This window comes from Condylura cristata, unplaced genomic scaffold, assembly GCF_000260355.1.
Source record: "Condylura cristata isolate star-nosed mole 26May11 unplaced genomic scaffold, ConCri1.0 scaffold00001, whole genome shotgun sequence".
Classification (NCBI taxonomy): domain Eukaryota; kingdom Metazoa; phylum Chordata; class Mammalia; order Eulipotyphla; family Talpidae; genus Condylura; species Condylura cristata.
This window is the reverse complement of record NW_004567102.1, coordinates 66,216,841-66,242,383: the sequence shown is the minus strand read 5'-3', so window position 1 is coordinate 66,242,383 and position 25,543 is coordinate 66,216,841. Positions and strand designations below refer to the sequence as shown.

General features: G+C 37.1%; 1 protein-coding gene across 3 annotated transcripts in view; it reads right to left on the bottom strand.

Moving 5' to 3' along the window:
* L3MBTL3 (l(3)mbt-like 3 (Drosophila)) overlaps positions 1–25,543 on the bottom strand; it is a 103,092-nt gene that overhangs the window by 20,229 nt on the left and 57,320 nt on the right. For all 3 annotated transcript variants that reach the window (XM_004673844.2, XM_004673845.2, XM_012721720.1), the window contains 5 exons: positions 23,853–23,963; positions 19,883–19,997; positions 19,181–19,283; positions 10,243–10,392; positions 114–193 (listed from right to left, as the gene is read on the bottom strand). In XM_004673844.2, the coding sequence (XP_004673901.1) occupies positions 114–193; positions 10,243–10,392; positions 19,181–19,283; positions 19,883–19,997; positions 23,853–23,963 (559 nt within the window). The remainder of the gene's footprint in view (positions 1–113; positions 194–10,242; positions 10,393–19,180; positions 19,284–19,882; positions 19,998–23,852; positions 23,964–25,543) is intronic.

Below are 25,543 nucleotides of genomic sequence, written 5' to 3'. Positions count from 1 at the left end.
ACCAATCAAATAGAGCATATCTTTAATATAAAAATGACTGTTTTCCAGTTAAGTTTTGATTGCTAAGTGACAATAGTTAAGACCCAGCAGTAATATAAGATTGTTGAGGCTACCTCTGGCTTCATGTGTTGCCCTCATTTCACTGTCTGTTCTTTCTTCAAAATCTTCTTTACCATCATCAGCATGCTGGTCTCTGAGAAAAGTAATATTTAAATATTCTTATTTAAGAAGCACTAAAAAAACAAAACAAAACAAAACACCCTAAAACCAACAGTTCAAAATTGCTCTCAGCAACTAGCAACTGCTTTTTATTGATTTTAAAACAAATGTACCACTTAAATGTTAGAGAGAGTTGGTAGTTCAACTGAGATGCAATTAATACAAATATCATTCTATATAGGTCCATTTTCCTCATTATCAATTTTCATTTATTGCTTAGAAAGGAGATTTTTAAAGCTACAAATGATATTTAGCTTAACTATTCTGGTAAATGTAGCTATTGAATAATTCAGCTTCAAATTGGGACATTATTAAGAAGGAATTTTACTTGCACTGTCTGCTAAGAGTTTAATTTAAATAAAGAAAATGCTTTCAAAGTCCATACTGTTAATTAGATCACTATATATACTCAGCTTAGGATTTGGGATTGAAGTTGAGATTGGCCCAGAAGATTCCAACTCAATTCTAGCAAGCTCTTCCTGACTGAATCACGTCAACTGCAGAGGTGGAACAGATTCCACTTATTTCTGAACAAGAAAGACCTACTGCAAATCAAAACATGCCAAGATGCTCTAAAATGGAATGAACCATTACAATCTTGAGTTAGAGCACTGCTCTTTAAACAGGGACCCGTTTAGCATGAAAGGGAACCAGGCACATGCTACTTATATTTTCTTTAAAGCTAAAATCAGGGATTTTAAAAATTCAACTAATCTATGTCATTCTCAGAGGTCAAATAAATTCCACTTTGCAATTTCCTGGAACGATCTAAGGTATGATAACCACTTTAAAATATTCTGTATTTATGATGTCTTCTATCATATGTGCTGTTATTTTTACAAATGCATCCTGCATTTTATGGAAGACCTAGGCCATCCTACTAACAGGCCTTAAGAACAGGGCAAATGTATTTGAAATAAAATATAAAAGGAGCTTTGTAGTTTTAATGACAAAGGCACTAAAAGAGAAAGGATGTTCACTACTTCTTAGATCATTTATAGGGACAAATGTAAATTTCATTTGCATATGAATACCCTGGGCTTAGCTCATGTTTGAAACAACACAAGATCAATTCTTATGGAAAGATCACTGTTACTGTACAATAAAAACATTTTTCCAAGAGAAATCAGGTGTTAGATATGGAAGTGCTTACTTCCTAGAAAGTAGGGAAAAGGAGCTATAGTGCAAGCAAATCCAAGAAAATCGCTGATGATTAGGAAAAATCTTAGTTGAAGTGAAAATAGAAAATGTCAGCTTTGTTATAAAGTGCTAAAAATATACTTGACTACTTCACAATGTTACAATCAGTTTACTTAACAAAAATTATATGATACTGTCCTGACTCATCTTCAAATAAATTGGAAATAGTATTCATTGAGCCGCAACTGTATCCCAGTAAGTCTCATGACCAATGGAAGAAAGTCACCTGTCTTGGCTATACTAGTATTTATTAAGAATAATGACAGTACACAGTGACATAAAAAGTGGCATTTTTCCAGTCAAAAAATTTATCAATTAGTTACTGTGATTTCCTAAACTTTTGATTAGTTAAGGGTTGTTTAAAAAAAAAGAGCAGAGACAATCTCAGGCCAGAGGCTAAATCTTAGAGTTTTCTGTATATTTCATTTTTTCACTATTAGAATTGCACACTCATAATCAACAGCTACAATTTTATGGTCTTAATTAAGCATGCTATTCCTTTAAAATAAGTTGGTTTAAAAAATAAGTGAAAGTTTAGGAAGTAAAAAACATTAAGCTGCATGAAAAATACAAATATAAGGCTTATAAGGGTCTTTTTTCTTGTATTTGCCAAATACAATGTCAATTACATTAAAAAAATGCCTAAACAATTAATTTTCTTTTTTCTTAAGATTTATTTATATATGCATAGAAGAACTGGGGTACAGGCCAGAGGTGTGGGGGTTGGTGAGAGGATTCACCAGAGACAGAGTGGGGAGCAGAACAGGTGGACGGGCTAAAACACACTGCTGAGGGGAGCGGCGTGTGAGACAGGAGAGACCCACGCCATGTGGGTCAGATCCTTTGCAGGGATCAAACTCATGCTGCAGTGGCTACAAATAGCTTCAGAGTGCTACGCTTTAACCTAATGCGCCACCAGGGAGGGCCTAAAAAGTTAATTTTCTAAGAGGAAATAGAAATAGAAAAAGAAAATAAAGACTTTGGCCCCCAAAGCTTCTTCATTCCTGAATCTGCCATAATTCATCCCAAAAGAAATTTGGAAGTTATGTGGTCTTACATTATTGATGTTACTTCTTCTAAAAGCATGCTCAGTTTTGGCTTTCCCTATTTTAACTTATGATGGCTCATTAAGTTGAACCCAAATAAGCTTGGGAATATATAAACATCTGTATTTATTTTTAACCAAAGATAATTCAAATAAGAAAACCACAAAAAATGTCTACTGAATGTTTCATGCACTGATTCTGCTAATTCCTTAACACTGAAAGTGGCTAAAAGTCTCCTGAGGTCCTAGAAGCTATTTCCTTAAGCTAAAGAATGTACAGGGGAGTTTATCTGAGCAATCTATTAGAACAGATATTATCAAGTAGATAAACTGAATTTCTGAAATGGACAGACCCCTAGCCAAATACATTCAGAAATGTGGCAGTGGTTAGTAATTTTAAAAGTTAACATTCTTTAGAACATAGTAGGCATCAAAGACTTACTAAGCTCTTTACATATCTAGTTTTTCATAAGAATTGTTAAAAGAAGGCTGCATTATTATGTACATGGTAATTTAAAAGTTAAGCACGGATTTTCAGTATAGCATAAGCTCTCCTGACCAAAACCTGCAACTAGATCAAATACTATAAAATTGAATTCTAGCCTTATGTTTTCCTTAGAATGCAGTGCATATCTTTGTTACAAAGGATGATAGAAGGAGTAGTTTCTCGTGCTATAATCTTATTTTCAAATTCCCTTTTATTGACTAGGTTTCAGAAATAAAGAATATGACTCATTAATATTCTTATTTGTCTTGCATTTTATTTAAGGTAAAAATTGCATTCTTAATGACAACCATATTTCTCTTCCTCCCTGATGGAATTTCACTATCCTAATTCTGATTAAACAGTTATTATAAAGGATTTCTTTCACTACACAAAAATCTTCTTTTAGAATTTCAACGTTCTGAGTTATGCTAGCTACAGTCTTCCAACTACAGACAAAATAGAATGGTATTGGAAAGTCAAAACTATGACAGTATTACAATAGACTCTAGAGCACGAAACAATGCAGATTGGTTGTCTTGGCATATGGTTTAATGGCAGATTTTTTTTTTTAATGATGGAAAAATTTATGCTGTATTTTAATATTACAATGTTACTCTAGAGATAAAAACTCCAGCTTTTTCTCTGGCTCAACAAACTCATTTAGGAAGGAGGGCCAAACTGGTTAGGTGGGCAGGGAGTGAATCAAAATGTAGAGAAAGTCCCCCAGCCAAAGAGGTTGCATGTATGGTCTCTGGAAATGAACAGACTTAGTTCGAATTTCAGCTCTGTTACTCCCAAGTTCTATGTGAATTCTGGCAAGTTACTTAACTTCTCTAATTCTCAGCTGCATTATCTGTAAAACAAGGGTAATAAATCCTTTTCTTCACAGGCATTCTGAGAACTGAACAAAACAATGAATGGAACGTGTTTAAGGGGCCCTCCCTGGTGGTGCAGTGGGTCAAAGCACTTCACTAAGAAGCTTAAGGCACCTCCGCATGAGTTCGATTCCCGCCTGCCCTGGAGGAAATCCACATGGCACGGCATTCCTCTCCTGACCAGCCTGCTGCTCCTCTCAGCAGTGTACTTCATTGATCTGCCTGTTCTGCTCCCCACTCTGTCCCTGGTGAATCCTCTCACTCACCGCATCTCTGGCTTGTACCCCAGCTCTGTATGAGTAAATAAATAAATCTTAAAAAAAAAAAAAAAAAGAACGTGTTTAGCACATAAATAGGCAATTACTATGTTAGAATTATTTATATTTTCAGACAGAATCGTATATGGACACTTGTTTCCCATCTCAGAATGCCTGTGAAGGAAAGTAACTTGTTTTCTTCAAAGTATTAAGACAGCTCTTAGGGCAATGGTTATGTGTATAGATTGTAGACAATGTTACAGCCACATTGCAGACATGTTTAAGTCCAGATCTGTTACTTGCTAGTTATGGTGTCTGAATGAGGAGGTGATAATAATTCCTATCCCACATATGGGGGTAGGAGGCTTAAATGCACTAAGATGACAAAGCACCTAGAAAATATCTAGAAAATGTTAATCTCTTGGTATTTTAGAATTTTCATGAACCAACTGATCTCATTATTTCTTTAGCTTGAGTGGAAATACAATCATAGCTAAAATCTTACTCAGAGATACCCTGAAGACTTTTAATTAAGATAGTGGTATCCACTCAAACGGAAAAGCGTATTCTTTGTGAGTCAGCATTCTCTTTCTCTGTAATTATGTGTCATGTTTTAGCTATCTTACTACCGTTACTCCATGCAATGTGGTATTAATGAAACAAGCATTAGAGGAGTAAGTAGCAACAGAATGGTGTTTGAATGCAAACAGCCATATTTTTTTCAAGTTTGTCGATTTCTCATTTTAAAAACAATCCCTAACCAACCATGTTTCTATCGGTCCTGGTATGTTAAAAACAATATTGAAAAATATAAAAAAATATTTTGCCCCAGTTAAAGAATTTCAGTTTAGGAACTTCTCCAAATCCAGCAGGAGTTTAACTTGGCTTGTAGCTTAAAATTATCCAACTCCTTTTCCAAAATAGCTTATTCTAGTCTCTCTGGAGCTTTACTAGAGTTGAAAAGCACCTGTAATCTCCAGTAATAAGTGGGGCCCCAGTGAATGTGTGACAGCTGTGAAAAAACCACAGGGTTTTTTGTTGTAAACATCAAAAGGATGTTTCTTTGCATGCCCCTAGAATTTTTTGGTTCTTTGTTTTAATTTCTAGGAAGAAGTTACTCACAGGTTAAAAAAAAAAATCAGAGAACGAGAATCTCAGAGGTACATGTGAGGGAAGCTGTAAAAGAGCCCTTAAACTCTCTCCAAAATGCCTCTCACAAATGAAGAGGAGACTGCTAGCACAGCTTCTGGATGAGGAGGTGACACCTTCAAAGGGACTCACAGAAGTGACAAATTTAACCAGTGGGAGTAAGACTTCTGTGACTGTGCTTAACATACAAATAGAGTTTCTAAAACTAAATTCCTTTTGGGATGATGTATTGGTAAGAGTTTTGTTTAACTGTGTTTTAATAGGAAGGGTAAACATGGATTGCTACTTATCTAATGACTGAAAATAAAGCATTTTTGGTTCATTAGCCTACAAAATTTTGATGTGTCAGAAACATGTATTAGTAAAGAAAATAAGTCTCATGACAATTAAGTAGGGTGGATATTAACAAGTCCTGCAGAAAAGAACCCTGCAGAAAAACTAGTACAGCTATTTAATAATCAATTCCCTTATGAAATGAAAAGCCAAAAAAACCAAGACAGAGATATGGGAAATACAGGTCACTGTGTCTGAAGAATGAAACTGCATTCCTTTGTTGATGTTATCGTTCAAAGAACAGATTGTCAATGTTTTTCTACTACATATAAAAGTGTCCTAGGTCAGGAATTAGTGCTATTTGAGGAGACAAAATAAGACCCTGGTCCAATATTGTTCCAACAACTTCACGGGCACATACTGGTAGTACAGTCTCTCTTCCCTGTGCCCTGAATGCCACCCTGGTGTCATAGTGGCTGGCACTGGAACTGTCAGGTGTTTTCTCAGAAATTAAGTTTCCTTCGAGCCCATACAAACAACTGTCTAGATATGAATGATTATTAAGTGCTGGAAAAAGTAAAAACTTCCACAGCTCCTAGTCCATAACTGGCAGTCCAATGATGAAAAGAATGAAGAGGCTGCCCAGTAGTCATGGAATACTAGCTACTGAATTGAGTTTCTCCAGTCAGCACCACCACACCTTCAGGCCTAGGAAACCTTAGGAGACAAACCAAAGTTCCTGATTTTGCTCGCTAACTTTTGAAATCTTCAGAATGTTTGGTTTTAAATTAATTTTATTTTACTTAACTGTTATAGGCTTGCAAAGTAATTAGACTTACATAGGTGCATAATTTCAAATTTTGTATCGGCTTGTTTTTCCCATCTATTTAATAGAGTGAGTGGTGAAATTTGATTTGTCCTAAAAATATAAAGGAGATAGATGGCTGCAATTCCTGCAAATGTTCTGTGTAATTCCCAGAGTGGAAACACCAGTGCTAAACTCAAAAAGCCATTTTAGTGGCAAGTAATGAACTAAATAGACTGATTTTTTTTTCAATAGATTTAAGTTAGTAAGAGGTATTTGCCTTGCAAGGTAATGTAAGCATTTGGCTGTTATTTTAAAGTGTTTCTATGGTTAGATCTAAGATAGCTTAAGCAACATGGGAATTTAAAAGATTAAGTGATTTTTTTAAAGATTTATTTAAGCATATAGAACTGGGGTACAGGCCAGAGGTGTGGGGGCAGGGGTGAGAGGATTCCCCAGAGACAGAGCAGGGAGCAGAACGGGCTGACTGACGAAATACACTGCTGAGAGGAGCAATGGGTGGGTCAGGAGACCCACTGCTGTACCATGTGGGTCACCTCCCTGGCTGGGGATCAAACTCATGCTGCAGTGACTACAGGAGCTTCATAGTGCTGTGCTTTAACACACTGTGCCACTGGGGAGAGACAAATGATTACTCTTTTTAATAAAGAGTATCTGATTTAGAAACATAAATGCAAGCAACTATAGGATAGATTTCACAAAGACAAAACTATAAGACATAAGTGCCTAATGTTCTTCGATTGATAATAAATACTCTGTGAATTATTACTCCAGAGAGGGTGTCTGCATTTAGTAACAGTTCTCAAAGCCCGGCTTATAGATCACTTGAATCTATCAAGTAGGGATGCTTGCTAAAAGTATACTGTGGTGTGCCCAACAATTAATTACTGAGCTGGTATCTCTAGATGGTACCCCAAAAGCTGCATTTTAGCAAGCATCTGATATTCTGATGCAAAAAAAAAAAAGTTTGGTGAGACTGGTTTTATTAAGTCTTTACATGGTCTTTAATAAGACCATGGTTTTATTAGTAAAGAAAGTAGAGAAATAAATACGCAGAGATATATGATACTAGTCCTTTGAGAAAAACTAGTGTGTTGGTTGAATCCCTGTCTGACCATCTTGCTGCCACTATGAAGGGCAGTAACAAAGCTGCTGGTCCCATGAGTGAAGCAGCAGCACATGGACATCACTAAGCAGAGCACAGACACTCCTTTTGAAGGAGGAGGTAAGACATGGGTATAGAGGCAGCCAGGAACAGGGTACCCCCCAAACCAAGTCCATTATCAGCCTACTTGAGAAACAGGTTGAGCTGCGGAGTGTGCTACCCCCACCAGCCCAGTGAAGAGTACAAAGCTCAGAACAACAGCACAATAACACAGTAGCAAAGCCAGACCAAAGCTGGCTTCAGGAAGGTAGGCTGGTGAGGACGGAAACTCAAAGGGCTTGGTAGCCTAGGAGACCCCGCAAATGCAGTAAGAGACACAGCGCAGAGATACCCAATAGCAAGAGGGCAAAAATGCAGTTTCGGGGTTTACCTCATCATTTAATAATCACCCCTTAGACAGCTAAGTGCAGAGATCAAATTGAGAAAGTAGATTTAGAAACTCCTTCACATTTGAAACAAAGTCTTCTGCCTTGTGGACCCGGAGCCAAAAAGTTACATAACTCGTGTCTCTTAGGCTATATAATGGCTATGTCTCCCCAGAAAGCTACTGATAGAGTCACGCTCTCCACCTTACTGCATGCCAGGAGGGGTGCTCAATGCTGAGGGGACTCTGAGAATCAGAGCGATGTGGTCAGTGCGCTCCTGGGGCTCAGGGGTAGCAAAGCACACAGACTGGGCAAAACGTTCACACAAAGCCGCCAACAGTGAGTGTGGGAATGCCTGACAGGGACCCATGCATGGGAATGTGTCTGAAGTCTAGACCAGACGCTTCCTCAGCTTCCTTGAGGGATCTGAAGTTGAAGGTGACAGATCAGCTGGGAAATGGTAGAGATGGAAGCTCTTGGCAGAGAGAGAGGATATTTGAGGACCAAGTGGCTGGACATTTAGTTAAAAAAACCAACTTGATAAAAAAAAAATAAAAAAAACACTGGAGAGCTAGAAAGGGGCCAGATAATGCAGGACGCTTCAGCCATGTTCAGAATTCGATTCATTCTTAATTCTAAGAGCAATGGAAAATCTCTGGTAGTTTTAAGCAGGGGAAACATTCTGAAATGAATTTTTAAAGTGGACAGCTGGATGCCTGTCTGGAAGATTCTGGTGGCTTGACTTGGCCCGACAAACTGAATTTTAAAAGCTTCCAGAAAATCTAATGTGAAACCATGTTTGGACTCACCATGGAACATCAGGTGTCCACGTTTCTATCCCAAGCAGCCAGACTGTAAATTTGTCCTTGAAAAGTATTTACAGTATGAAAAGATACATGTGTTAATTTAACTAGTCCCATTATGTCAGCTGGCTCATAGCTCTCATTCGTGTGGCTGTCTGTCATCTGACCGGGAATGAGATGGTGTAGCAGACGCTGTCAGTACCAGCCCCCCTCCTCCGCCAGCTGCTGCCCCTTCAGCACAAATCAGCCAACCCTCCCCTTCCTCACCTGCCCTGCTTCCCCACAGGATTAGCCTGGACTCTGGCTGCTTCACTCCTGTGTAGCAGGTGTGCTAGGAAAATAATGTGTCCTTTAACCCCTAGACATTTCATTTTGTTACTGGGTGAAGGTAACTGATGTCTGAATAGCTCAGCTCCCTCATCCCTAGGATTCGACATACACTTCCAGAATGCTCCCTGCAGGACTCACGTCCTGCTGGCTATGATGCTAACAGTGTGGCCTGAAGCTTCTGCCAACTGCCTTTCCTTCCCAGACTCTTCCTCACTCTGCTATTGATGTTTTTGCTCATCTCCCAAGTAGCTACTCACAATCAACTCAGTCGCACAGTCTCCTTTGTGGAGGTATAAACTCTTACTGTGCCAAATGCATTTTTTTCTTATAAACTAATCAAGACTGTTAACTATATTTTAGTAAATTACTGGGAATGGATCAAAGAAGACGCATTAAAACCTGAAAAGGAGATTCTATTCACATGAACTATTGAGAATAGAGAGACATAATCTGAATTTAATGGTATTCCATTCAAAGTATAACATTTTGGAAAATATTTTTCAGTATGTACAGTAACTCATTTAGGTTAGGATATCATGCCATCTGTAATCTTTCTTATGAATATTTCTATGTAATAAGTTAAAAATTTGGGAGTCATTTGGGAGTCCTCTGACGCCATATAATTAATCAAATCTCTCAGGTTTTTTCTAGCCACACACAAACAAATAAATTTAAGTCTAGAGAATCAAAAGTCAATTTGGAAAGATGAATATAAGAAATTTGACAAAATCCTTAAAACCATGAACAAGAACGTGAAAACTCACTTGCCAAATACTGGCACCCAAGGATATGGCGTATCATTGAAGAAATTTAATATAAATAAATATATTAATTCACAAGGAAGTAAACACAGGTCAGAATTCATCAAACTTGACATATAATGAGCATTAAGGGGAAATAATGAGGAGTCTGTCATTTTCTTATAAAAGATGACTCTACATAAATATTGACCAGATATATGAACTGGCATGAAGTAAAATGGCTGAAATTTCCCAGTCTAACCACACAAGTTCAAATACAAAATGAACAAGCAAGAATAAAGCCTGACGATTTTGACATGCTTTTTATAAACTTTCTGCCTAATTATTTTAAGTGTAAGTAATGACCCTAACCTTCATTTCACCTCCTATCAGGTGGATTTTCAATAATGTATAAGAAAATGTTACCACAAATGCAGCACATCTAAAAGAGAAAACCTCTTCCAACCTGAGTACTTCCAAGCAACACTAATATTATTCCTTTAATTACCTGATGTCAGGAGATGAAGAGATTTCACTAGTATCTGTCCTTTTATTTCTTGGAAATGAGGGACTAGCAGGAGGCATCTCACCACTCAAGCGGTCTGGGAAAATGCGGTCTTTATTCAAATTGATTTCTGAATAGGGACAGTTGGCAGCACTAAAAGAGTGGAAGATAAAAGAAAAGAACATTACCATTATAACGTATTCACTTCTTCCCATTAGAAGCACAGGCCACATAGTATAGTTTCAAAATTTAACTGAATGTTAAATATATTTATAAGCATCTACATGTGTGAATAAACACATATTATGAGCTATTTTATCTTTAATAAAAAATATGTCTTTGCACTGGAAAATTAGAGGCAAACAGATGCAACCTTTAGACTGGAGGATTATCTGTGCATTTTCCAAGTCCTGAGCTGGGCTATCTCTAGAAACAATGAGCCTACAAGAAAAATGCTTCAGACTTTATAGGAGGGTTGAAGACAAGAGTCGGACAGAGAAGGTGATCCTCTGTGCCCAGTGATGACATGGTGATCCCCTGTGCCCAGTGATGTCAAAGCATAATCTCCTTTATATAAGCTAGAGCCCTCCAACAGGAAGGAGGCTGCCCCATGTTCCTACCTCCAGGTCCAATGGACACTTGACATCCTAAGGACAGTCCTGTCCCTATAATGAAAAGGTACCAGAGGCCAAACTGGATATTGGCCCATCTAACTCCCTTCTCTTCCATCAGTGACCACTGGTTGGTCTCTGAGGTCCCACTTGAGAACCAATCAGTTATCCAAGGGATGGAAATTCAGGTCATTGATAGTTAATTCAAGATCAAGTCAGTGCACTCAGCTTTTTAGGCTCCGGAACAACAGAGCAAGCCATGTTTCTCAAGTCTGAGTACACAATCTGCTCCTCCAACTGTCTGTCTACACTGTCCCTTTGATTCTAGGAAACCTCCTTAAACCTGGAAGTGAACCTTAGTTAAATTCTGTCAGTGTGGTACGTGTTCCCAACCCCACCCCCCCACCCCCCAGTTTAGGCAACAGTGGGAATGTTGATAATCACCCAGGGAAAATTTTTATTTACTTATTTTCTTAAGGAAAATTGTTAAACAGTGCACATCTGCCTGTGAGACACAGCCTTCTACGAGAAAGAGTGAAGAGTCTGACAATGCTCCCAAGTGATTCTGATAATGGCCTATAAAACTTAACACAGATATATTGTAACCAAAAATGCAACCTTGATTTTCTTTATATGCTATAGCATGGATAGCTATAAAAAAGAAAAAAGTTAATAACATTTGGTGACATGTTGGCATAATTGTGGATAACGTACTTCAATAATAACAAGAACAATAGGCAGTAATATTTATGGGATACTTCCATATCAAGTACTGTGCTAAGGCTAAATGTTTTTTACATGTAGGGTTTTACCGACTCTTCACAACAGTCTATGAGGAAGGTTTTCATGTGACAAACTAAGGTTTAACTGGTAAGTGACCCCCATTCAGTCTTTAGTTATTTCATTCACTTGTTTGATGAGCATTTATCAGGTATCCTTACATGCTACCTATATGTGCAGACACTGAAACCACAGTGGAAAATAAGATAAGATCTCTGTTCTCATGGATTTGATATTCTAAGGGAAGATGAGAAAAACATAATTCCCCAAATAAGTAAGTCAGACACCTTCATATAATGACAAGTGTCATGAAGAACAGAAGAATATGATAGAGAGAATGTGGAGCTAAGATGGTTAGTGAGGATGAAGTAGATAGGAGCAGTACTTTCAAGGTCAGGGAGAAAACAGCTCCATCAAAGGGAGGGAAGAGCATTACAGGGATTGGGGAAAGCAGGAAAGGCTTAGCAGTATCTGAGGGAAAGATCATCTAGACTAGAGATAGAGGCAAGGGGAGAGGAGTCAGGATTAGGCTGCATTATGTGCAATCTCATGGCTATAATATCCTGAGTTCATAGATTTAGTTTAAATTTGATTTTAATACATTGAAACACCTTCAACTAAGGGTAGGATGTTGTTTGATTTATAATTTAAAAACAATCACTTGGGTACCTTTTTTTTTCCTTCTGAGTTGAACAGGACTAGAGAAGAGCAGATTTGAGGACAACATAAGCAACTATGGAATGTTATTAGATATCCTACAGAGGATGTTTGCTCATAGCCACGAAGTACCAAAGTAGCTCAGTGAATGGAGCAAATGTTTTCAGTCATTTTATTGATTTAGCAATAATGTGATGGAAAAGCTATCTCCAATGATGATGTCTCTTTTGGACATCATGGGTAGCTCTTTAAATGTTTCCATACAAATTATAAGGGACTGAACACAAAGATATACAAAGAACTTACACAATTCAATAAAAATAAACAATCTAGTCAAGAAATGGGCAGAATAATTTAAAAGACACTTCTCCAAAGAGGAAATTCATATGGGACAACAGGCATATGAAAAAATGGGCAATATCCCTTATAATCAGGGAAATGAAAATCAAAACCACCATGAGATAGCACCTTACACCTGTAAGAATAGTGCATACCAAAAAACTAGCAGCAACAAATGTTGGTGAGGGAGTGGTGAAAAGGAACTCTCCTCCACTGCTGGTGGGTGTGCAAACTAGTGAAACCACTATGGAAAGCTGTGTGGAGTTTCCTCAATCTACAAAAGACAGAACTACCATATGACAGAATTCTACTCCTAAAGATCTATCCAAGGGACACAAAACCATTGATTCAAAAGAATACCAGTACTCCAATGTTTATTGCAGCATTATTTACAATAGGTAAAACCAGGAAACAACCCAAATGCCCCAAAATAGATGTTTGGATCAAGAAGATGTGGTATATAAACAATGAAATACTATTCAACAATCAAAAAAGATAAACTCATGCCATTTGCAGCAACATGGATGGAGCTAGAAGGGATCACGCTGAGAGAAGTAAGTCAGAGGAAAAAGAAAACTATTGGAGGGTTTCATTTATAGTAGGAATGTAGAGGAACCAAATAAGACACAGGGGGAAAAATAACAATACAAACCAAAACAGAAACAGACAGACAATTATAAACCAGAGACATCCTGCAAGGGAGAGGGAGGTAAAGTGATTGGAAGAAGGGGGGTGGAGCAAGGGTGAAGAAGGGTGGTAATAATTGGGTGAACTGGAACTGGAGGAGAAAATTTTAAGGGGACTATACCTGAAGGGGAAAAAGAAAAGAGCAAACTGTTATAAAAATGAGAGTGATGTAAATATATATATATATATTTAAAAATAATAAAAGATAAAAATAAAATAATGTTTCCTGGGAAGCAGCAGGCTCCCATTAGAATTATAATCATTTATGGTTTCTCATGTACTAAATTTCTAGTAATAAAAGCACAAGTCAGGTGAGATACATCACATAATGTACATTTTGTAACAAGTATACACATATGTACATACTCACACTTCCACAATGTCCAAGTATTCAGTGCCTCAGGAACTGAACTCAGGAATACAGAGGAAAAGATTTGCATAGGATAACACAGCTCTCTAATGTAAGGTATTTACCAGGGGCGCCCTGTTTAGCAAACAACTCCCTATGGGCTACCTATACCAGTACGTGCTCTATTGGCTTCTCTAAGGCAGCAGCTTTCCCTATTAAACACTGGACCAGCTTATCAGGAAAGGTGGAAGGGATCACGTGTTCACTGCTCACTGCCACCTTCAAAACCCTTTTCATTGTAAATCCATTGCTTTAAACAATTTGGCAACACCCTGGGCTTTTAGGTGCTCACATAGTCGTTCTCAGTGTCTCTCACAACAAACACCTGTAAGAAAGAAAAATCATGAGGCAGCTCTATCAGGCCTCTGTGCTCTGAGGAGGGCTTAGGAGTGAAGAACAGAGCTGTGTCATAGGAACCTGTGTTGATCCTGGCTTTGCCGCTATCTGATCTTGGGCACTTAGCACTCCATGCTAAGCCTGTTTTCTCCTGTAAAAACAGGGATTAGAACGGTGCCTGCTTCATAGAGCTCTTGTGAGGATTAAATGAGATAACAAAGTTAAGTCCCAAAATATTACCTGAACAGAGGAAGTCATCAACCAATTTTACTGAGTATTATTCGTTAAAAAGGAAAAGAGTAATAACCTCTGCTGAGTAAAAAAGAGCATCAGCAAAAATGAACAGAGCAAAAAAAGCTCATAATATGCCTCATGTATGAAGGCTCCCTCCTTCCCGCAGGAAAAGCTCAGGCATCTCTCCTGTGCTGCTCTACTTGTGCTGCAACAACGCCCTGTTTACCCCAGGGGCTCCTTTCCTGGCCTGGTCTTTGCCTCAAGCACTTGGCACAGAGCAGGCACTGGAGAGTGTTTTGATGATCTACGGATGCTGAATTAATATGGTGGCTGTATAGTTTGCACATATGCATCCAGAGCTGTTAGCTTTAAAATTTCCCAGGGGACTTCATAAATATCCTTTCTAGATTATTGGAAGTACTTACTCTCTTTCCTTTTCATATTTAATTTCTCCAAAACTTACAGACAGAAAATATACTTCTAAAATATACTTCAAAAGGTATGCAGAATATCTACTTTTATATAATTCTAGTTCTCCTTAAATCTCCTCTCACTCTTTGATATATCAGTAGGACAAATGAGTCAATCATGACACACTAATATCAATACTTTCTTTTTTCTTTAAATATTGATTTTATTTATTTATGCACCTAAGAACTGGAGTCCATGTCAGAGGTGCACAGGTGGTGAGAGGATTCACCAGAGACAAGAGTGGGGAGCAGAACAGGCGGATCTACTGAAATACACTACTGAGGGGAGCAGCGAGCAAGACCGGAGAGGTCTGCTGGCCATGTGGGCCAGCTTCCTGACCTGGGATCGAACTCAGGCCAAAGAGGCTGGTCATAGCTTCATAGCGCTAAGGCTTAACCCCTGTACCACCAGGAAGACCCTATTAATACTTTCTTGCTAGAAGCCAGAATTAAGCACTTTGCCTACTGAATACCCCTAGAGAGGAGCATACCATATCCACACGTGCGACTCACACATCCTTTATATTTCAATATTTTAAAAAACATCATATTTGCAAATTCCATTTTGCAAATATGTTCTTTAACATTTCTTAGATGAAAATTACTATTGTAATTCAGAGAAGCTAACAACAAACACTAGTCAAAACATACACTTTTGCTTATGTGTTCATGAAATTGATTATTCTTGCTAAAAGAGCAGCTTTCCTTGTTAAAGCAAAGAATGCATGTTTTGATTTATACAGTTTCTCTATAAATTAATCCAAAGAGAATTTTCTCATTATGTTTTTCTAAACACAGCATTCTCAGCAAGGACAAAAATAAGTGCCAGTGAAATGAACCTTTTAGAGAATATCCATGATGCAGCAGCTATTCCACAAATCTACTAATGAAATGGAAAACAGGCTGTGCTTGTTAAGGATTAATATCCTGCCAGATAAATAACTTTAAACGTTGTAAATAGGACAGAATAGTCAGGGAGAAAAGCTAGTTGAAAGGACTAAGAAGAAGGGGAGATAGGACTTGGCAGGGGCTTGCCTACAGTTCTCTGCACTATACGCTCTCCTCAGAGGCGCTGGTCCACCAATAACCCTGCCCCAGAGATAAGCACAGACAAGGAATGAACTCAGCTTCTTTTTTAATGCATGTCCTTTAAGCTGTAAGTTCTACTTCTCTCACTCCAACAAAATGATTCTCTCTACTGAAAGATTTCCTTACCACATTTCTTCACAAATCTTTCATGTTCTTCCCATAACGTGTCCCTTCTTTTAGCAACTACAATACTGCATCTTTAAGAAATGCTCCAGAGGCCCTCCTTGGTGGCGCAGGGGGTTAAAGCACAGCACTGAGAAGCTGAAGCCACTTCCGCATGAGTTCGGAGTTTGATTCCCGCCTGCCCCAGAGGTGACCACATGGCGGGGCAGACCTCTCCTGACCCACCCGCTGCTCCCCTCAGCAGTGTACTTCATCCATCTGCCTGTTCTGTTCCCCACGCTGTCTCTGGTGAAGCCTCTCACCGCCCCTGAGCCTCTGGCCTGTACCCCAGTTCTGTATGCACAAATAAATAAATCTTTACAAAAAAAAAAAAAAAAAAAAGAAATGCTCCAGAGAGGGCCCTTCTCAGTGGCATAAATGGTTAAAGAGCAGCACTATGAGAAGCTACCTGCAGCCCCGTCAGCACAAGTTTGATCCCTGGCCAGGGAGGTCACCCACATGGCACAGCAGACCTCTCCTGTCTTGCCCACTGCTGCCCTCAGCATTGTTGCTTGTTCTGCTCCCCACTCTGTCTCTGGTGAACCCTCTCACCACCCCTGCACCACTGGTGTGTAGCCCACTTTTGTACACATAAATAAAATTTAAAAAAAAGAAAAGAAATGTTCCAGAGATAATGACTGAAACTTTGTGACATGTGTATGGCTCAGTGGAGATCCACAGTTCATTTGGAGAAGGATAGTTGTGGTGAGTGGTCAATGCCTCCAGGCAGGGGGTAGGGGCAGGACTGTCACCACAGACCTTGTTATGACAGGCAAGCCTTTGTGAGTTACTGTGAGGTGGATTTTCTTGCAAAAGGTTGAAAACCAAAAATTTAAATTTCTAATTGCACCCTAACAACATAATGCAGAATTTACCATCTCTTAAATTGATTGTTCTTCTTCTTTCATAATTTGAGCAAACTGCCCTTTATCCAATGAATGCTCTGGAGGTGTATATAGAAAGGTACATGTGCTAAGTTTCAACATTAGGCTTCTATTTGTATCTAATATTTTAACTAAATTATGTACAATATTTACTGTATAATATTTACAATATTTTCTATTTGTATCTAATATTTTAACTAAATTATGTACAATATTTACTGTTCGATCAATCCGTAGGTCCTTTGAGGGTTTCTCTGTGACTAATTGATAAAATCCATGACTTGAGAGGTTGCAGAAGGGGAGTGGTCAAGAACACAGGCCCTTGAGTGAGACAGAATGCCATGCCCAGCTCCCTTCTACACCATTTCCCCGCCCGGCCCCCCAGAGTTGTCCAGTTAGCAAACCTCCCCAATGCCATAGTGGCCTCATCAAAAATTGGGAGAAAATAATAGTTCTGTCATATAAGGTTGTTTTAATGCTATCCAATACATGGAAAACAATTAGAACAAATCTTCTCAGTGAGTAAACACATGTTCAATAAATGTTAGCTATTACTGAAGAAGAAAAAAAAAACTATTGAAGGAAAGGAATATGTAGTGGCAGTTTAGCAGCCAATGAGCTCACTTTGGCATTTATACCTATATAATAGCTGAAAATTAAGTCAGTGCCTTCTCAGCAATATTGAGTATCTTCTAAGAGGCAATATTTTAAATTTAGTTTAAATGAATCATTTACATTTTAGTTTGCAGTCATATAAACAGTGAAAAGGATTTTTTAATGCTATTTGCAAACAGAATCGTCATCCTGTCTATGTTTAGACTTTTTACTTTGGAACATACTGAATTTCATAAAGAACTCGGGATGTGTATTGCAAAGGGAAGATAAGCAGCATTTGAGGTTGCAGTGATGAAAGAAAGAGGAAACCAAATCCAAATGAGAAATATAGCATCCATTTTACAATCCCCACTAATTCTGGAGGAACAGGTTGTGTAATCTTTAGAATTTTTAAAGACCTAGATTCAGAACCTGCACGAATAAGTTAAAGAAAGAATCATTTTTCTTACTGAGCAATCCAATTTATATGCAGCTAGAACATTTACAATGATTAATAACTACTTTATTTACACCTAAGTAAATGCTAACTTTCTTTACAAACTCCAGGTAAATTGCAGGGATTCTTAACATTTCAGTAGCATTTAAAGATGCCTACAAAGACCCCAAATCAATTAAACAATGCATCAAATTTCATTGTATAAATTTCTTTCCTTTTTAAAGTTACTTAGGGGTAAGAGAAAAATGCTAAAAAATATATTTTACGACCAATGCGTCGTCATATTTGACTATTTATACTTTTGCATTCTGTGATCTTTGTTGCTCATCTACAATAATTTTACCTCTCACTATTCAAACTATTATTCAAAGTGAATAATAGACTTCTACTACACGAATACTTTTATGTCCTCTTCTCATTACAAGTGGTCAACCTCCATTGACTATTTCAGAGCCTAAGTATCTGCAAAACTAGTCGGTTTACCAAGAAAAGTCAAGTAGTTGGAGTAAGTCTATTTTGAACCTACAGTGTGCTTTCTGCCAGGAGATTTAAGGACAGACAGACTCTTCCCTTTTACAGGATCACATGATACCCACGGTGAATTTAAAATCAGTTCACATCCATTTTGTACACAGTCAGCCCTCACTTAATATCACTAATAGGTTCTGAGAAACTGCCACTTTTAGTGAAACAAAACAATTTTGTTAAAGGCTAATTCAGATAGATGAGAGCTAAGTTCCGAAGGCACATTTCTGGTCAGAAAAAAAATCACCAAACTTCTAAATAAAGACCCACCAACACATTGGATTTTAAACAATAATTCTGTATTTCATCCCACTTACTCCAGTCTCGGTTGTGAGAGGACAAAGTCTATCCCAGCGGCTCAGGTCATAAGGCCAGGGTCCATCCAGAATGCAGGGCAAACTCACATGCACCCACAACCACTCAGCTGAGACAAAGTCGGCACACCAGCACACTTAACATGCTCACCTTTGGGATGAGGGAGGGAACCAGACTACAGCAAGAAAACACAGGAAGACAAGGGAAGAATATACAAATTCCACACAGTTGTAGCTCCTGGGCAGGGACTGACTTTTCCTCGCTGACATTATAATTAAATGACACTGAATGAAATAACATTATCTGAGGGCCTACTGTACATGGCAATCAGCATTTTCCACATATATGTATAGTCTTTCTATTTGACTCACGTGAGTGGTAGGACCACTTACCTGTGAGGACCCAAGTGCCTCGCTCTCTTAAAATGGCCAACCCCTTTACACCCTGGAGTTGAGCATCCACCATGTTCTGATGCTTCCATCAATTCTAAGGGACCTATAAAGAGGCCAAACAAACAGATAAACAGAAACTCTAACGGAGAGCAAAGAGGAAACCAGAAGCCTGGGAAAGTCAAATATTAATTTTCCTTCAACACTGAGATATGGTAAGTCAAGTTTTCAGGGCTCCTTTTGAAAAAAATTAATTTAGCTGAAAATTTTATTGTGATTATTATAGATTCACAAGCAGTTGTAAATAATAATATAGAGGGAGATAACTTGTACTCTTTGCCCAGTTTATCCTGGAGGAAATATTTTCAAAATTGTACTATAAAATCACAGTATGAACATTGACATTGATATATTGTGATAGTCTGAGAAAAATGTCAAATGCAAAATTTCAGTACTAATTTTAAAAGGTGGTGGTTACTTCTATATAAAAGCAACACTACAGTCTATACACACTGCAATTTCAGACATCATTTTTTTTCTATACTTTGACTACCAAGTAATTAAACATGTGGTTAAAAAAAGGACTGCATAGAGAAAATGTACACATTAGAGAAAGAAGGAGAAAGAGAGAGGTAGGGGAAAAGAAATGATGAAGCATGCTATGCAGGATAATGTCACTGCTTATTTATCTGTAGGGTCTCTTACTCAAAGGAGGCTGAAGCGGGTGCCCAGTTTTTGAACACCAGCCCACTGGGTGAATATCAGGAGAATCTGCATCTATCCAGTAATCATAGCAACTATTCCAACCGTCAAAGTGAACCTGCAGAACAGAGAAGTTAACAGTTACAACACAAAAAAATCCTTTCAGTGAAAGTTCTGCCTATAGCAACCATTTTCATTCTCTTCTAACTCATACAGATTCAATACCAAATAAATTATTCCAGTAGTTCAAATTACTTCGTTCACAGAATGAGAATAAAAGCATTCTGAACTGCTTTCAACATATTCCTAACATCAAACTGTCTTGTCAAAGGTGTATTTTAGACAATACTTCTCTAGATATATTATGTACATCTCTCAATATTATCAGCAACTTGAATACATAAAATCTTGAAATGAATAACACCAAATACCTAATAAAATCACTAAAGTAATGAGTAAGTCAAGCAAGGGAGCTCAGGAAGGGAGAAACAGGAAGCTGCAGGATCTTTCATATTAAAGTCATGTCTTAGTACTGTGCCAAAAAACAGCCTTCTTAAAGCCTTCAATACCTTATGAGAAATATACTCATTGGAGGAAATTACCCTCCATCAAACACATTTTATTTTTCTTGTAAATAATCACAATACTTCTCAAAGAAGTTTTATACAATGATGTTTTAAGTTTTGCAATTTTTTTTTAATCTCTGAGAATGAAAGGATCTACTGAAATGCTGTATATAGCTGTATATATATGTTTTTACTTTTAAAGCAAGTTTGCCGGTAAAATTTCCTTTTTAACGTCTATGATTATCTTATTCCTTATAATAGATACCATATGGGTAAAAATTTCAAACACTGAAAACTGAAAAATAGAAGTTCAAGAATGCATAAATGAATGTGATTGTAATCTGAAATGGGATCGCCTTTGTAAATGAGACACCAATCTCTAAAGCTATAAAAGATGTAGAATGTAGATCAACTAGTGAAGAATCACAATGTTCTTCAGTCATCCCAGATGAGAGGATGGCAGAGTGATGATTTTCAGTTTTAAGGGGAAAAGGCCATATTCAGAATTCTATACCTACTCACAGCATGAATCATGTGTAAAACTAGTAGGCTGACATTGTCAGATATGCAAGGAGGCAAAATATGCTTCTTTTGCGCCATTTTTTTTTATAAGTTTATTTTTACATCATTTTGTACATTTTTTTTTGTGCCATTTCTTAGAAAGTTGCAAAAGCATGTTTCAACGAGTTAAAGGGACACTCTAAAAATATGAGATACAGGAAAAAATGAAATCCCACACAGTCTGTTAGCAAAGAAGCCTCAGGATGAAAGCTCTGTACAGGGCTTGGAACCAACCACATTAGAATATTTGGTAGTCAAAGCTGTGGAGAAAACTTCAAGGGAAAAGAAAGATACAGACAGAAAATGTAAAAACACACTTGACCTTTTTAACAAAAGACTTGTCAGAGAACTACCACAACAGGAAGGAGATATTTAAAACTGATGGATTGATAAATAGCAGAATTCTAGAAAATTGGAGCTCAAACATTATGAATAAGCAACAGCTATTAAAGCTGAATGTTTTTGCCACTGGGGGACCAGACTTGGGTGATAGTTGGGACCGGAAAGGTCCTAATTGTCTCAACTGAGCAAAAAGTCTGATCATTTTTCTTTAACAACAGCTGATGAAATATACGGAAGTGTTCAAAATTTTACTTGCTGTAGCTCAACATATGAACTATATACATTATTCAATTAAAAGAGTTAACTTAGATTTGATTTGACTTAGATGTGATTTTACTGAGAAACTTGAACTATTAAGGTACATTAATCAGTTATTCTCTATTTTCCTCTTCATCCTTCCTGAAAAAGAAAAATAAGCATACTGACTATGCCATCTCCCACTTATTCAAAAAATTCCCACTGCTGAAAGCTTTTTATATTCTGGAAGTGTCTGATGAATCCTAAAACTGGGTCACTGTTACATTTCACTGACATTTGATGACTTCATAAACACACGGGTATCTGTTCAATACTTTGAGCGATGGAATTCATTCCAGCAATTAGGAAAAGGTGATTGTCAACTATACACCTTACAGCAGGCTCTTTGGGGAATGCTAAGAAATTGAGCAAGATCTTGTAATGGGAAGGGAATTCAGCTAGTAAAAGAAGAGCTGGATTCTATTCTAAAGTTTTTCCATTAACTAACTGAAACATTCACTTCAGAGTAATTAGCCTCTCTTGGATAAAATTTTCTCAAATATAAAATCAGAGAATAACTAAATTTTCTTTAGTATAGAAATAATATGTCTCTAAAACCTGATGAATAAAAGGCTAGACTTTTACTGCCCTTAGGCCCTCAGAAAAGACCTGCCATCATCTTGCTATGCTACTTTCCAAAACTGCTCGAACAAGTCTTCCAGTTCCAGACAACATACATAATTGTCAGTCTTCACCTTTCACTTACCAATATTAAATTTTCTTCTAAAAGGATCAGTTTTAAGACCATATAGATATACAGTGATTTTTTTTTACCCATCTTCCACTGTGGTGTTCCCAATAAAAACACTGCTGTATTTTTGTGTCGCTTTTATCTTTGCATATTCCCTTTGGTTATTCCCTTAACATAAATTCTTAAGACTGAAATTCTTGAATTTAAGAGTAAGCTACATTCCAAAACTTTTGATGTCTATCCAAAGTACTTTCCAGAAATGACTGGGACAGCTTCTACCCCCACCTGCGATACAGGAGAAAAAACTTTTCATGCACCTAAACCAAAACAAGTATATATATTTTTAATTCTCACTAATCTGATGAATGTCTTGCTTAATTCCATACATCTTTGATTACTAGGTCAGATTACTTAAAAAATATTTCCAGTCTAAAAACATTGTTTTATGCCTCATATTATTAACAAGGATATTTAACAGGATAATACACTTTAAAATGTTAACAGAGGCTTCTATTATTTACAGAATTTTCTAAAATGCTACATACTGATTAAATCTTAAAAATAATAAACGAAATGTTTAATTTCTATTTTATAGAATGCCAGGTTTTTCAGGTTACAATTTTTTTTTTTTTTTTTTTTACAAAAGAGCATACACTTAGATTTCTATAGTTTAGGACTGTGACCAAATTCTGCCACTGTCTGCAACTAATAAATAACTCAATCACTCTGTGCTTCAGCTTCATTGAGAGTATGTCTCCCACACTGTTACTGCCACAAATGTCAAATAATGAAAACATTGCTCCCCTATTTAAACACCACAAATGTCTAATGCCTTGCTATTGTTTTAACTACTATTATCCCTAGTAGAAATTCTAAATGAACCTATGGGAATAGAATATGTGTTGCTCTGATTTGAAAGTGTTCAGCTGAAGCCAGAAATAGACAAGAACTTCTGACTTACCACCTGGGACTGTGATTACACTTTATCATATTTGAATGTAAAAAAACTGAATCCATCTTCCTAAATGTTTCCTCACTTCAAAAGGGTACTTGACTTTTATTAACCCAACTCCAAATAAAACCTGAGTTTACTTGTAAAAGTTATTTTTCTTCACTTGTCCTACTTTAAAAACACAGGATATCTTCTAAAAAGTCTATTTCTAATATACCCCATTAAAAAATATCAACTTTCAATTAAAAAAAGATCAGCTTTCCATTTTTACCAAAAAACACACTATTGGAGGACGTGGCATTATATTCAGAAGAACGATCTATGTAAGAGGTTTTCTCTTTAATTGTGACTAATTTAATATTTGAATATATATTTACGGGAGAAAGATATGACATATTAAAAGCCTGTCATAACTAAAGAGAAAACTTTTGTTCATTAGAGAAAAGGAAAAAAACCCTAAATACTGACTAAAAAATACACACAGTCATTAATACCGGTTCAAATTTACATCCAAGATGTCTTCCAATGAAAAACCAAGACAAAACCACAACAGGGAGCACTTACTTTTATTCGGTGATCATCCGTGTCCGCAACTGTTGCTACTCTAATAAAGATGGGGTTTCTTTTGTCTATGACCTCCAGCTTCATTTTTTTCTGGAACCCATGTGGAGGTTTCTGCCATAACAAAAAATTTTATACCTTAAGATTGAGAGGGAGAAAAGGTGGGTTCTATGTCTCCTAGATAGAAATATAAAAATAGAGAAGCTTGAGGCCCTGTCTTTCAAATTCTCAAGGTCCCAAAGAGGCTCTGGGTCTCACACTCCCTGTCAATAAACACAATAAACACAAATCACAGGACCAACCACCTAGACAACAGTCCAGCAACTAGTTACCAGAACACACAGAAAGCAAAAGCTCTTCAGATGAAATTGAAATTACTTTGATTATAGGACTAGTCATAAGGCAACAAGATTTTTTTTTTTCATTATTTGGAGGTATCCTGACAAAAATCTAGAAACATGAAAATTATCTTCAAAAAGAGAGAAGAACGCTAAGTAGTAGAGATGAGACACAAAAGGTAGAAGTGATAATGAGAACCAAAGAGCAGAAAATGTCTTTTAAAGAAGAAAACTGGCAATCAACACATACAAGATGGACTCACTCTAGTAAAAAGAGAAGTAAAACGAGGTCCTGCAGCTATCTACACCTTCGTATTCAGCACAAGTCTGAAAACTTCTTGAAAAGTTATAGGCAGGCCCTCCCTGGTGGTGTAGCAGGCTAAAGCACAACACTGAAAAGCTAAAGCCACTTCCACATGAGTTCGATCTCCGGCCCTGGCGGTGATCCACATGGTGGGGCAGACCTCTCCTGACAAAAGTTACAGGCAGTCACAGGCAAACTGACTGGTTGGTATGTTAAGCAAATTACTTAAATTTTTGGAGCTTTTCATATCTTTTTTGTAAGATGGGCATAATGAAAGTACAACTGAAAATCAAGTGTGATTGGCAAAGTAAAATCAAATAAAGGCCCCTAAAGGGAGACATTTTAGTTTCTCTCTCATAACAATGTGACAAGGCATGTAGTCGGATCTTACTGTAATTTTAATTCATTTCATATCAATGTATAATGCAGCTCTTCACTGTACCAACCTAAGTTTGAGAATCAGATAAAAATTAATAAAAATTATATATCCCTCAATATCTCAAATTTAGTATAAAATGGAGTTATACACATTCTTTATAAGTTTTCTTCAAGTAATATAGTTCACCTCAAAATATTTGGATATTCTTTTCTTTTACATTTGGATCATTATCTACTAATTAGGTAATTAGCTTCATCATTAAAAATCCTAGCAATTTATGCACAGAAGAATCATTTATAAAGACGTTAGTAGCTTAAGTACTAAATACACCTTTCTTTCAATTCATTGGAAAATATAAATTATGCAGTTGCTTGAGATGAAAATATTTTAGATATATTAAATTTAAATATTTCTCATTCTTGTCCCGAAAGGTAGTTTATTTTGAACCTTATTTTTTTTCATATTATATTTATTGAAATAAAGCAGATTTAAACTATTGTAACTTCTCTGGGAGTATCAGATGTATATTTTCACACCATTCCCAAGAATCCTCTACCCCATGTTCCACTGGGCCCTCCCTCTCCCCAATCCCATCCTGACACCTTAGTTAGGTATATGCATGAGGCCATGCAATGACCCTGGAGCAGAAAGGAACTAGAAGAGTGCATTTTTT